Source organism: Akebia trifoliata, chromosome 2 (genome assembly GCF_017979445.1).
Source record: "Akebia trifoliata isolate Shusen 1 chromosome 2, ASM1797944v1, whole genome shotgun sequence".
In the NCBI taxonomy this organism is placed as follows: domain Eukaryota; kingdom Viridiplantae; phylum Streptophyta; class Magnoliopsida; order Ranunculales; family Lardizabalaceae; genus Akebia; species Akebia trifoliata.
The window spans coordinates 5,939,360-5,953,550 of NC_141376.1; the positions used below are offsets into that span (position 1 = coordinate 5,939,360).

General features: G+C 33.7%; 2 protein-coding genes across 2 annotated transcripts; both read right to left on the reverse strand.

Moving 5' to 3' along the window:
* Window positions 1-687: 687 nt before the first annotated feature.
* On the reverse strand, window positions 688-3,708 carry LOC147409110 (uncharacterized). Its single transcript, XM_086417478.1, has 5 exons — window positions 3,391-3,708; window positions 2,821-3,303; window positions 1,611-1,845; window positions 1,109-1,515; window positions 688-786 (listed from the first exon to the last, which is right to left on the reverse strand). The coding sequence occupies exons 1-5, from the start codon at window positions 3,706-3,708 to the stop codon at window positions 688-690; spliced, it is 1,542 nt and encodes a 513-aa protein (XP_086273604.1).
* A 2,337-nt stretch (window positions 3,709-6,045) lies between these two features.
* ALDH6B2 (aldehyde dehydrogenase 6B2) lies at window positions 6,046-13,493 on the reverse strand. The gene is made up of 19 exons (XM_086425551.1): window positions 13,336-13,493; window positions 13,047-13,135; window positions 12,863-12,940; window positions 12,571-12,732; window positions 12,378-12,456; window positions 12,104-12,258; window positions 11,872-11,935; window positions 11,584-11,663; window positions 11,195-11,260; window positions 10,873-10,923; window positions 10,596-10,747; window positions 9,280-9,370; window positions 8,951-9,031; window positions 7,239-7,316; window positions 7,085-7,120; window positions 6,939-6,982; window positions 6,767-6,845; window positions 6,526-6,616; window positions 6,046-6,396 (listed from the first exon to the last, which is right to left on the reverse strand). The coding sequence occupies exons 1-19, from the start codon at window positions 13,358-13,360 to the stop codon at window positions 6,287-6,289; spliced, it is 1,611 nt and encodes a 536-aa protein (XP_086281677.1). The 5' UTR covers window positions 13,361-13,493; the 3' UTR covers window positions 6,046-6,286.
* Between the last annotated feature and the right edge of the window lie 698 nt (window positions 13,494-14,191).

Here is a 14,191-nt window from a genome sequence, read left to right on the forward strand (position 1 = left end):
TAAGTTTTGTTGTATAACATAAATATATAACACATATATTTAAATCGGAATGGATATTATCAAATCGGATTTTATAATATCTGAATTTGTATCCGAAACACATTTGAATATGAAAATAACATCCGAATTTGAATTTGAATTTTCAAATATCCATTGATAGGCCTAATACCATGTGCCTAAGTCAGATTATCAGCACTCTAAAAAATATTCAAATAAACTCGATGGTAGTAACTGAACACGAGGATTGTGACAATCACAGTCTTGAAATTTGCTAAATAATATGGTGTTATGAAAAATGCTTAAACCCAATGGTTAGTATTTAACTATATGGGGATGCTTGAATCCAACGACTATATTTTACCAATCAGGCTGAATTTTTCGCAGTTGAGTCCACCAAACATCACCCTTCCATAGCTGCTTTCCCTTTTTCTAATTAGTAAACTTGGATTAGCATCCAAACCATCTCCAACACACTACTACTATGAGTAAAATGGAGGCCAGTTATGTGATCCAATATGTAGCTTTTGGTTCAATTAGCTATTCTCTTGCTGAAATAAAAAAGAGTCATCTGAGTGGCCTCAAGCTAGATCCTCATATTGCACTTCTTGACGTGAAAGTGGACCGAACAAGTGACAGAGCATCTATGGTTCTCATCCACTTTCATGTCAAGAAGTGCGATATGAGGTTCTATGCTCTATTTGGAAAAGCTGTATGTAAAGTAGCTGATGCTGAATTAAGTTGCTGAAGCTGAGAGAAAGTTGTTGTTGCTGTTGCTGAAGCAACTTGCTGAATTGAACATATTGTTTGGTAACATGCTGTCTAATTGTGCTGTTAAGATGTTGAACTGTTTGGTAACCTGCTGTCTAGAAATTGCTGAATGAAATTAAAAATAATATTAAAAAAAAGGATTATTTATCTGATATAAGTACTAATATGTTAATAATAAATATAAACATAATATTTAATAAAAAATAAAAATAAAAATTCAATTTCATTTTTTATTTACTAACATACTTAATGTCTATCAAATAAATAATAAATAATTAAATAAAATTTTACATCATGTATATATAGCATTATAAATTTGTTGAGCAATCTCATCTCGTACAATATTCATATCAGCAACCAATTCATCATCAACTTCATTTGGTGTCGTATTAAATGCGCCTCCTCTATCAATGTCAACATTTTCATCTTCATATTGTGTAAACCAACTATCAGTAACTGATTGATGTCGGATAAAATTATGTAAGGCCATGCACACACATACAATACGTATCTGAGTCACAAAAGAATATGAAGCCATCCGTTTCAAAATCGGGAATCGTTTCTTCAGTACACCGAAACAACGCTCAATAACGTTTCTACACGAAGAGTGATAATAATTGAACCACTCCTCCTTCGTTCTTGGCCAATTTCCTCTACGAAAATCATGAATGTGATACCGTGTATTACGATATGGTGCAAGATATCCTCGCATATTTTGGTAACCCGCATCAACCAGATAATATTTTCCTAAAACAATTAAGATATTATTTTCAATAAATTTAAATTACTTTAATGGATATAAAAAATATAAAAATTAAGAAAATAAAATAACGTTTCATTACCAGTAGGAGGATGTGGAAAATTCAAACTCAGATCGCTAAGCGCAGATTGAAAGACTCGCCAATCGTGTGCCGAACCTTCCCATCCAGCTAAAACAAAAGTGAACTGCATATCAAATGAACAAACAGCCAAGACATTTTGTGTACATTCGGTCTTTCTTCCTGATCGAAATGGTATTTGTCTGTCTAATGGTATAACTGCAGATATATGAGTCCCGTCAATTGCACCCACACAATCCTATTAGATTTAAAAGTAAATATTAAACAATTATTATATAATTAATTATATTAATTCAAAAATTAAATAATTAATTACCTTAAATCATGGAAAATATCGTCGATCTGCTAATATTTTTGGTGATGTGACGTTCAAGTCAGGTGCTTTTATTAAGTCATGAGCAAAACTATATAATGCTTGCAACACGTGATGAAAATATCGGCTTATCGTTTCACCAGAATGTTGAAATCTATCCTGATTATTTCTATTCCTAACATTATGTCCAACTGTATATAAAAAAATTGCAATTTGTTCTTCAACTCTCACCGCTCTACTATCTTGAAGTAATCCTCTATCTCTCATAAAATAACATAATCTATTAAAGACATATTTATCCATAGGAAAATTATCGTAGCAAGGCACTGGGTTGTCTGAATCAAGTATTTCTCTGACATATGAATCACCAGAAAGTAATGAAGTTCGACATGGTTGCTTCATTCGTCGATTCCTTATACGGTAGTAATGCCACAATAAAATAAAGAAGAAAATTTTCTTCTTTGTGTTATCATCCATCTGTTATTGCATATATACAAATCACATGATTATAAACATATAACAATTCATAATCATCTAATCATATAGAGTTGAAATGAAAAGTAAAAAAATTAAACACAAATATTTCTACTAATAAAAACATAAAACTATTAAGTAAAAAATGCATTTAAAAATTTAATAAACTAAAATAATATCTTCTAACAATTATGGTAATAAAAAAATAATAAATAACATCATCATTCTATTATAGTATTTAATAGAATTTGTAATTATAAATCTATCATATCCTTAGAAAATTATCCATCATGAGATTCCATGAGCCTCTTCAAACTTCATTTTAATCCACTCTGATGCAGACATGCGGTCAATATCCATCAATCCAACAAAAATCTCCCTGTTAGAAGACTCTTTGAATAATTTGTCAACTAAAAACATCCATACTGGTCCACATCGATTCATGTCATGAAAAGTACTCAACAAGTTAATACATGCGATAATAGAAGTGTCTTTCTTTGCGTTCTGCGTCATTTCTTGTTTTTTCAAATCCGCCTCTATACTATCAGCCATCACACAAAGCATTCTATGAACTTCAACATCGCCTGTTTTTGCATTCCTTTTTGCATTCACACTTGTGGTAGAAGAGGAGTCAAACTCGCTCGATCTTTTATGACGTCTTCTAGGTATCTCTTCAATAGATTTTTCAACTGGATCAATTGAAGTATTTGGTGTTGACCTTTCATTCACATCATCAATATCTATATCCAAATCATCGAGAGAAACATGACTATCTTGCATGATTGAAGAAGACGTCTCGTTTGGGGTCATACAATGTTTTCCAGTTGCAACAGTCCCACCAAATATTTGGTCTAGTTCATCTTCATACTCTAGTGCCTTATATCGAAATTGATGGGAATGTTTATTTAACTGATAAAAGATATAAAACATAACCAGAAAAAAAAATTAATTAACTCATTTAACTTCAATTATCATATGAAAATAAAAAAAAATTACCAAAACATATGACTTCCATTGTTCATCAGTTGCTTCAAAGGATCCCGTATTTACATCCCATCCTAATCCAGATTTCATCCTAAGATTCTTCCAAGCTTTCCATCTATCCTTCACATAATCCCAACGATGCTTGTATTGAACTTTGGTGTAAGATTTTTTTGACTTTTCTTCAAATATAGTTATAAAATAATCATGTCCTTTTGAGGTTAGACCTCCTCCCCCTTTACCATACTTTTGAACTACTTCAACATAATATTCCACCCAAATTTTATGTATTGCTGAATCCCAATATGCCTTTACTGATGGTTGACTAGACATTATGTTGATAAAAACTACAAAAGAAAAATTTTAGTTTAAAAAAATTAAAAAAAAAAGAAAGTAATAAATTAATCCACACAATTTGTCTATGCATCAACTTAACTGAGATCTTGTTTTACTTATTTGTAGACATGTCATCAAGCACTCTAATTAAAAAATTACTGTAACTCAAATATAAAATGAATTTGTATTTTGTAAGACAAGACTTTGTCACCAAACAGTCCCTCCATTTTAATTTTGTTTACAATCCTTATACTTTTTATTAATTAAATTCAAATCCAAACACCGTCATTTTCAATTAAAATTTTGTCTCACTAATGTAATACGATTTTAATCCTCACTAAGGGTCTTTTCACTCATATGGATAGCCACATCACTAGTACAATACTACCACAACCCTCTAAATTTCATCGAAAGTCTTAGATTAAAAAAATAAAATTCAAGAAATAATTTTTTTGAGCTTGATGTAAGCTTTTGATATATAGACCCGGATTAGGAGAATTTTCATCTGTAAAAAATAATTTTAATCATGTTGGACACTTAATTTCCAACTTCGTTGAAAATTATAATTATCCTTTTGATAATTTGCCTATTACAACCATTTATTTTGTTTTATTTGATTATAAATAACACGTGCCAACACATGAGATCTCTAAGGACATACAGTACTACCATTAATATGTGCCTGAATCTAGGCCTTTGGCTTAGTTTAATCATGCCTCCATAATTCCCCACCATTGTTGTTCTTGAATTCACAGTTAATGTTGGGTTTGTGATCAAGTTATAAAATCTCTTCTCAAGAGATATCATTCAAGATAAAAAAAAAAAAAAAAACATTTTCAAACGATCCGGAAATTATGAATGTTTCAAGATGATTATTTCATATCGGTCTTAGCCAATATTGGAATGTTTTACAATAATATTTCAACTTAAAATACATTATATTATATAAATACATATGTTTATACATATACATACATAAAGGTATAAACATGGCAAACATAATGACCTTCCAATGAAAAAATAAATAAAGGTATGAACATGGTAGGCACAATGACCCTCTAATGAAATAATAATAATAAATATAGAATTCAATGGGTTGGTCCAATAGAATAGATGGTACCATTGCTGTATTTTTTTTCTTCTCAGATTTATTAGAAATTGGAGGATACAGTCTAACACTCAAACTAGAATAATAATAACAAATATAGAACCCAATGGGCCGGCCCAATATAATAGATGGCTGACCCACCACTGATGTCTTTCTTTTCTTCTCAGGTTTGTTAGAATTGAAGTCTACAGTCTAACACTCATGCACCTTGATAAATATCACAAAGTATATTCCTGCACCTTAATAAATATCACAAAGCATATTTTTTTTTTTTTTATAAAAAAATTCTCTTATCTGTGGGTAGAAATCTCAAGCTCTAACAGTTCAACCACTTCTCTCAAGACTCAAAAGAGAGAGAGAGAGAGAGAGAGAGAGAGAGAGATGGAGAGGGTACTCGACAGTTGAGAAGGCATCTCTTCTCTGGTTGAAGAAGGTGATGCGAACCAGAGATTTATAAGAGACACGTGGCAAAGACGAGAGAGATGAAGCTATTCATCGAAGATCATGATTGAGATTTGAATGGTTTGTTCGTTATTATCAAACCACTCGAATTCAAAGCTTTGTCTTCACTCAACGTTTAGTTTTCTTTGAAATTTGAGACTACTTTGGGTTGGGGAAAGGGAAAAAAAAAAAAAAAAAAGAAATAAAAGATGGATGCTTACCTGGTTGCAGAGATGAGTATGGAAGAAAGCTTCTTGATTGTAAGCTTCTTGGTTGCAGAGATGGTAATATTTTGTTTTTTTTTTTTTTTTCGAACTATGTAACTTGGGAGAGGCTCGTTGTCTCTAGTCGAGATATTCGACTTATTAAAGAGTTGGGGAGGAACCGTGTGATGTTGCGGAGACTCGTTGAAGAGTTGGAAGTCGAGAGAGTCGGCTGTTTTTAACGAAGCAATCGGCAATTAAAAAGAGTTCCAATCCATTCCAAACACTGAGGTTTCAAAAAACCGAGCGTGTTCGGATGAATTTAGCCGGCCCACGGCTCTTCCAAACACAGTACTAGTCTCCCCTAAATATACCATGTTGCACACTATAACAAGTTCGCCGACTACACAAACATTTAGACTACCCTTTGCTAGACCTATTTAACAAGAATCCAGATCAGTGATTTAACCAATTGGACTTGCCAAGGCTTCTAAAACAAAACCATACATCTCTTCATCAAGCAAAATTGCATAAATCAAATTGCTAAAAATAACTAATCAAACTTTGTTTTCAATGCAGAGGTGCATCAAGAGGTGGGATGATTGATTACATAGAAAGAGAACAAGAAATGAATTGGAATTGCATTCTCTTATTGTTATTCACTTTGTTTCCTAGGTTCCAATAAACAAAAGGATTGATAAATAGATTTATTGACAAAAGAGAACTACATCTACCAAGACAGAAAGGAAATCTAATCTAAAAATTCTGATTAAACCAAGTCACTTTATGTTAAATGTACATTTCTCAATCAAAACCTGCCATTTTATATTTTCTGGGATGTAGGCATAGCCAGTGATACTCCTTGGCTCGGTAAATCCTTCCATTGCTGAGTCACTGTTTTGATTTGGGTGTAAAACTGCACACCAGCCTTGCCTGCAAATCACAAGGACTCTCTGTATGATGCAATTGCAGAATACACTGATCCTAGTATTTAAAAAACTAGAAAAGCAGAATATATATATATATATAACAGTAGAAGGCGGCTTTGGAATTACATCTTACCATAGAAATTGAGATCGCCTGCAAAAGATGCCTTTGATCCAGTGAATGAGAAAAAGGGTAATGGAACTGGAATGGGAACGTTAATGCCCACCTGAATTGATATTAAACCACAAAACAGGACCAATTACATATCAGAGATCAAAATCTAAAGATAAAATAAAGAATAATTCTCCAGATATTGTCCACATTTAAAACTATTCTTGCTTTCTCCCAAATTTGGTGAAAATAGTAGCTAGTTCACCTGGCCTGCTTCGATCTCATGCTGGAATTTCCTAGCAGCTACACCAGAGGTGGTAAATATAGATGCTCCATTACCATATCTGTATGAACAGGGTTACACATAACGTTAAAATGGGAGGAAATTCTAGAGTTTTTTATTTCCAAGGGAAATAGTAGTAAGGATGAGATGGTACTTGTTTCTGTTAACAATGTCTATTGCCTCTTCTAGGCTGTCAGCCTGTACGTGAGCAGGCAGAAGAGAAATTACGTCAATACATCTCCAGTTTAAACCAAGGAGACTTGAATATAAAAGAAATGAGATCTGCAATCATTAGAATACCTGCATGCATAGAAGAACTGGACCAAAGATCTCCTCCTGCCCAACAACACAGACCAAGGCCTGGGGTCAACACCTATTCAACTGAAAATTATAGATAAAACTAGGTACCTACATTCCAAGGACATGAAAGAGGGATTGAAGTGAGAAAATATACCTTGTAACACTCCATGTCATTAGCTACATCGGATAAGATGGTGGGACCAATAAAGTTGCCATCCTCGTAGCCTGGAACCTATTTTGCATTCAAGAGATGCAAAATTGTTTAGATCCTAGAAACTCGATCAGTCTATCTCCATGTCCACAAAGTTTTGTTTAGTATTTCATCTCTTCGGTAAGTGATGTACCAACAATAAATCAATGATCACCAATAAAAGAATAATAAAGGAAACAGATATGCATACAGGAATAGGAGTAGAAACTATGCAGCCTAACGTAACCTAACAAAGAGAGCAATGGTTGCTTCATAACTACAGCAATACCATGGAGTGTAAGACAGAGTTTATCTAGCTTAAATCATAAAAACCAACCATAGAAATATGATCTATACCAAATCGGGATAAACAGGTGACACAAACTACAATCCCACTGCAGTACGGAAATTATAGGGATATTCCACCGTGAATTTTAGCCTGAACTCTTAACTCTGGCATAGTTGCTCTCCTGAACAAATGGATGGGGATGACTTAACTGACCACCCACATTGCCAAGCATTGGAATTGAACCAACAACTTTCCAGCTTTCACTAAGAAGAAATCTTCCAAAAGTTATCAAAAAAAAAAAAAATCTTCCAACTGTGAATCACTCAAATGAAAAATAATGCCTTGGTCTGAGGCCATAATGCAAATCTTCCTATAGAAAAAAGAAGTTAAAAAACATCTTGAATCGAATCCCCAATGACTAAAGCACCAGGACACTGAATCTGCAAAGAAAATTGGCCTACACAGACAATACGCTCAATTCTTTCGGAAATGAATTTCATGAAAACATGATGCATCTTTTTTTTATGCAGCTAAGATTCGTAAGCACCCCTTCATTATATCTGATCCTAAATGAGATGAGCTATAGTGCAGCAAATATATGAATGTAGAAAGGAATGTGTTCAGTGTCAGGCATGTAACCTTGGAAACTATCATATCCATGAAGGATTACGGTATTGTAGAATTCTTGAATAAATATTAGCTTAGCAAAACATAGTATGTAAAGCATACAGATAAATAGAGATAAACTTAAACTAAATATTTGGGCATATTGAAAATCTATAGACCAGACAAATATAAAATCAAAGTATATGTGCTTTTTGGTGGCAAGAAAAAAATAAATTAAAGCTTCTCCTAAAGATTTTGACAAGTTGAACCCCACGTGTACAGAAGATGTGTGAGACATAAGTTTTAAGAAAAAGGAATGTCCTTATTACATGGTTAGAAACCAATCATAGATCCAAAAGATAAAGGTAGAGCAAGTATGGACTGACATCTGGGTAGCAAAGTGAACAGCCATATTAGACTAAAGATTGGACCAAAGACCCAAGTGTAGAGCCAACATCTGTTATAAAAAGTTACCACTCACGAGATAAATGTGTCCTAAGATAAACATTGATCGATAATAGATTCAAATTTTCCCAAACATTCTAGTTACGGATAACAACCTATTGCTTCTGAATAAATACATTGCTGAGTTATGCCTAATTTTCATCATATAGCATTTCAGAAAGTTCAACTCATATTTTGCTGCCCTATCTACCTCAACTTGGTGACTTCTACATTGTCCAAGAAAGCAAGTCTCCATAAATATACAAGGTCTAGCTATCAACAGAAATTGCTACCATAAACACCACACATGATACAGAATAAGGATTTGAACTGATACCACAATATTTCTCCCATCAAGCACAAGTCTAGCACCACTTTCAACACCGCTTTGGATCAATCTGCATATTCGATCCTTCGCCTGTGGGTAGAGAAAAAGAATGTTAAAATCAGTAGGAAATCACACACATGCTATGCAAGCACATCTAGACCCTTAAGTGATCAGAAAAGTTTTCTTCTTATATTTGATGGAAAAAAAGATTTGTCATTAATTCGCGAAGAGACAAAACTAAAGATTTAAGTTACAGAAAATTAACTTTCAATCTGATCACTTGTCTCAACTAGGATAGGGCATTTAAACTGGTCAAATTAGTTTAGCTATATACGAACCTGTTTACTAATCACTGGTCCAAGGTCTGCACCAGGCTCAGTTCCCGCATTTACTTTCAGTACTTTGGCACGTTCCAAAAGTCCCTCCTCCCTGAAAAAATAAGGTTATATGAGATCCTTCTTAGACCTAAAAATTTACATCCATCCGAGAAACTTATTTTTCAAAAGGTTGATATTTTCTTTAGAGAGTATATCATAAATGAAATCTCCGTACAGAATTAATATATGCATCATCAAATTAAAGATCAAAATTTAAATTGTAAGAATCAACAAAGCTTTATCCCAACTACTTGGAGAGCAACATGAATCCTGATCTGCCATTCCACTCTATTTAGAATTTTCATAACAACATTAAAATATCATTTGTTTGTTAGTTAGACCTACAAATAAAGGAAAGATGACTAAATAGTATTATCGTGCAAAATAAAGGCTCCAGCTTGATGGCAATGACAGGTACTTCGTAGTTCATACAGAGATATTAAATATATTTCACAGGTGAAGCTTCTATAACTGCGGCTAATTTTGGAATATTTTGCTTCACAGGCACCCATTTCACATTCTTGTGCAGACATACACAGATTAAAGTTTAGATAAATTTTAATCTATCAAATGTATTGTATTCACTTATCAATTATTTACTTGTTTAGATGTCTGATATTGTACACACCATCATCATCATCGAAGCCTTATCCCAAACATTTGGGATTGGCTAGATGTTTGATATTCCACTATCTCAATCCACATTCTTTTAGGCCTTCACTATCTCAAGTCCGTTCTACAAGTAATTTAGATTCTTTTTTATTTTAAAAACTTTACCAATAATTTTAGATTTTTTTCAACAAAAAAAATCTTGGTCAAATTTTACAGTTCATCAAATTATTTTCACTGAAATCTTCCAGTTTTATACCTGAAATTTAATTATTTCAGTTGAAATTACAGTTTACCAAAAAAAAATTGTGAAATGAATAGTGGTCTCCACCAAACTATATACAACAGGAAACTATTGGTTGAATTTCATGCAAGCCTTGTGAAAATGGAATTATTTCGGTATATTTCATTGAAATATGTCAAAATTTAATGTTACAACCACAATATATGCCTTGAATAGTAACATAAAGATGAGTCGAGGCGTTGGGTCTATGCAACCAATACACATGTTCAGTCTAAGTTAAATAGATGATTAGGATATGTATACACAAACTAGGCTGTAAGGATAAGAAATTTTAACAAGTGCTAATATATACTTCAAACAGATAATCCGAAAACAGCGCAACCACCCAAAAAGATGCACAAAATTAATTAATTAAACGTAATACCATGATTTTGAGTCTCCGACAAAAACAGCAGTACTGAGTGCCATGCACCTTTGCCCTGCAGCACCAAACCCAGCAGCAACTAGGGAATTCAAAGTAGCATCTATGTTTGCATCAGGCATGATAATTGCGTGATTTTTGGCTCCCATATTGCACTGAAAGAAAAGCCGGTCACTTAACCGATAAATCTCGACCTCAAATATGTTCAATATGATAACAAGCTTATTTCTAAGATTATAAAATCACAAGTTCACTACTAAAGCAAATGAATGATAGTTACCTGAACACGTTTCCCCTTAGCTGCTGCCCTTGCATATATGTGCATGCCAGCCTCAAACAAAAGAATAACAAAGTAAGAATAACCATTAAAAGTCAAGTAATATCATACTTTATGCCTACATTACACTAGAGGTAAAACAATAAACCTTAGAAAACCATACTCAAATTTAATGAGGAAGGAAGATAAAAGCAAAGATTCTTTCATCTTGTCCGGATTAGTAGCATTGCAAGAAGATGTGGAAGACATTGAGTTGTTTACTTCTAAGTACAACACTATTATTCAAAAATCCGTACAAGGAACGGTAAGGAAAGGTTGAACTTACTATATTTGAACCGACAAATGATATAGCCTTAATGTCTTCATCATCACAAATATTATTAACAGTGTCCTGCCCAAATCGGAAAAAGAAAGCAATCTCTATCACAGATGCAACAATTACCTTGACTGGAACATCAAATAAAAAAAAGTAAATGTGCTCAAAGGCAACAAATAGAAAAAAAAAAAAAAAATCAAACCCAGCCCTAGAAAGGTAAAGGTGTGTTTTTGTATGTGACCACCACTTCAATAGAAAGATATCTCATTACACTTCACGGCTTATACGTGACAAACCAAATAAATATTCCTAATTTTTCTTTGTATGTAGTTTATACCGTCAAAAATAAGGTCATCAGATAAAGTGTGTCTGAGAAAAATTCAAAAGCTAAAGCTTACATTGGTGCCATGAACAATATTTAAGACACCCTTAGGCAAACCAGCCTCTATTGCAAGCTCTGCAAGTATCATAGAAGCCCCTGAAAAGTAAATGCCAAAACAATCAATGATTAAAAGAGATAGACTTTAACATGAAAAATTGAAAATAAAACAATGTCAACAACATGCCCACTAGTATTGCCTTGAGACGATTAAGTGTACAAGAGATTACGCAAGTGAAATGCAAACTGAAGGAATAATGACCGGAGGGTTCGGAATTATGTACAAAGCAAAGAGTGTAACAATCACCTGGATCTTTCTCTGATGGCTTTAGAACAAATGTATTGCCACAGGTGACTGCCATTGGGAACATCTGTAGAAATCAAATAGACGAATTTATGTACGCAAGTTCATGTAAAAGTGCATGAAGGAGAAAAACAATGAAGAAAGAAAAGCTAATATGTCTCATAAGGGAATCATTCCTGGAAAATTACTTCCATATGGAAAAAGAGGAAAGCAAAGATAGAAAGAAAAAGTATACCCATAAGGGAATCATTGCCGGAAAATTGAAGGGGCATATCCCAGCACAAACACCAAGCGGCTCCCTAATGCTGTATGTATCAATTCCAGTTGACACGTTTGAAACATATTCTCCCATTTGTAGAGTTGCTGTTCCACAAGCATGTTCCACCACCTCTACAAGACCAAAATCAAGAACCATGAGCATATAATATGGCTCCAATTGAACTGACACAACTACTAACACATATATGAAGTTCAAAACTTGTAAATCACACGATGAGAAATGAACTAACCTAAACCACGAAACACGTCTCCATGTGCGTCTTTCAATGTCTTCCCCTGTTCGATAGTTATATTCGTGGCAAGCTTATCCTGATAACAAATTTATATTGCCAAGCATGTCGTCATCATCATCATCATCAATAACAACAACAATAAAAAGGGGAACAAAATGTATCAAACTTCATTATAGAATGGACCACTGACAATGTCTCTACGGATGAGCTCTTGAAGCTTCAACATGACACGCTGACGGGTAACTACAGGTGTGTTTCTCCACGAGGGAAAAGCCCGTTTTGCCGCACTTACGGCGGCTTTGAATTCCTCATTGGTAGTTAATGGGAGGTGGGAGACAATTTCTTGGGTCGCCTTTATCAAATCAAACCAACAACAATCAAATATATATAATAGAGAAAAAAGCTTATTTACTATAATTAATTAATTCAAAGAAAACACAAAGGGGGGGAAAAGATGGGTTTAATGGATTATATAGTCTTACAGGATTTATAACATCGATCGTTGTAGTTGCTTGAGAATCCACAAACTCCCCTCCAATAAGATTGCGAAGTCTCATCGGCTTGTTTAATAACAAATTTAATATAAATTAAAAATATATATAACTATCTTATCAATCTATAACGAAACCAAAAAAGAAAACCCAGAGATTAACGTTCTGAACTAACCGGAGGATTAGTGTGATTTGGTGATGCATCCGTGGCTGTTGAGAAGTGTGTGATTCTGAAAGCAGAAATCTGAGGTTTATAGCTACTACCTGCAACAACAATAGATTGTCCAAAGTGATCGCCAAACAAGAACAAATATTAGAAAATATTAAAAAATTAAAAAATATCTGATCAACAATAGATTGTCCAAAGTTCGCTAAACAAGAACAAATATTAGAAAATAGAAAAAATATATAAACAAATAAATATTTGATTTCAGTGTGGCTTGATGGATCGATTCTTTGGTTACCTCGTCGGAGAGAAAATTTCAACATTTCTCTGACTATTACTGTTCAGTTGACGTAGCAGTATACTCCTACTTTACTTTGATTTGATGAACTCGAGGGGTTTTATAGGGATGGAGGTTAGAGAGGATAAGATTAAGAGAGAATTATTTAATTCACCCTAATACGGGTTTTATTGGGATGGAGGTTACATAGGATAAGATTAAGAGAAAACCACTTAATACACCCTAAAACAATAATATAGGATTAGGGCTGTCAACGCATAGATATCCGGTCGGATAGTGCTATATCCAAATTCGAATTGGAATCCGATCGGATATCATTAACCAATATTCAAATTTGTATCTGAATAAATTATCGGATATCCGATATTATCCGATTCGAAAATTATCCGAATTTTTTACCGTCCCATTGACACTAAACCGTTTGGGGGCGTTTTCATGGTACAGGTTTCCAATAAATTTTCTGTTAGGCTCAACAGTAAAGGATTTAGAGAAGCTTCTACCGAATCATTTTACGGAGAAGAAATGACTGGATCTCAGCCAGATTCCGTTCTTTCGAAGCTTAAAGAAAATTTTTTCAGCTTGAATCTCAATCACCAACTTTGATGCTCAAAACTTGAATCTCCTCAACTCAGATCAGCTCAGTTCGCTTAGATTCAAAAAACCTCATAACAGATTTCCACCAAAAACACCACGAATATTGAAAAAAAAAATCAAAATCTCCCAAAGCCCTAAGCTCTAGAACTCTGCAACTTCCGGTGAGATTTTTCGGTCAAATTGCCAGAGAAACGATAACGAGATGAAAAAACCCTAACTGTTGGTGGAGATGCCGGAAATGTCGCCGACAAGAGAGAGACCG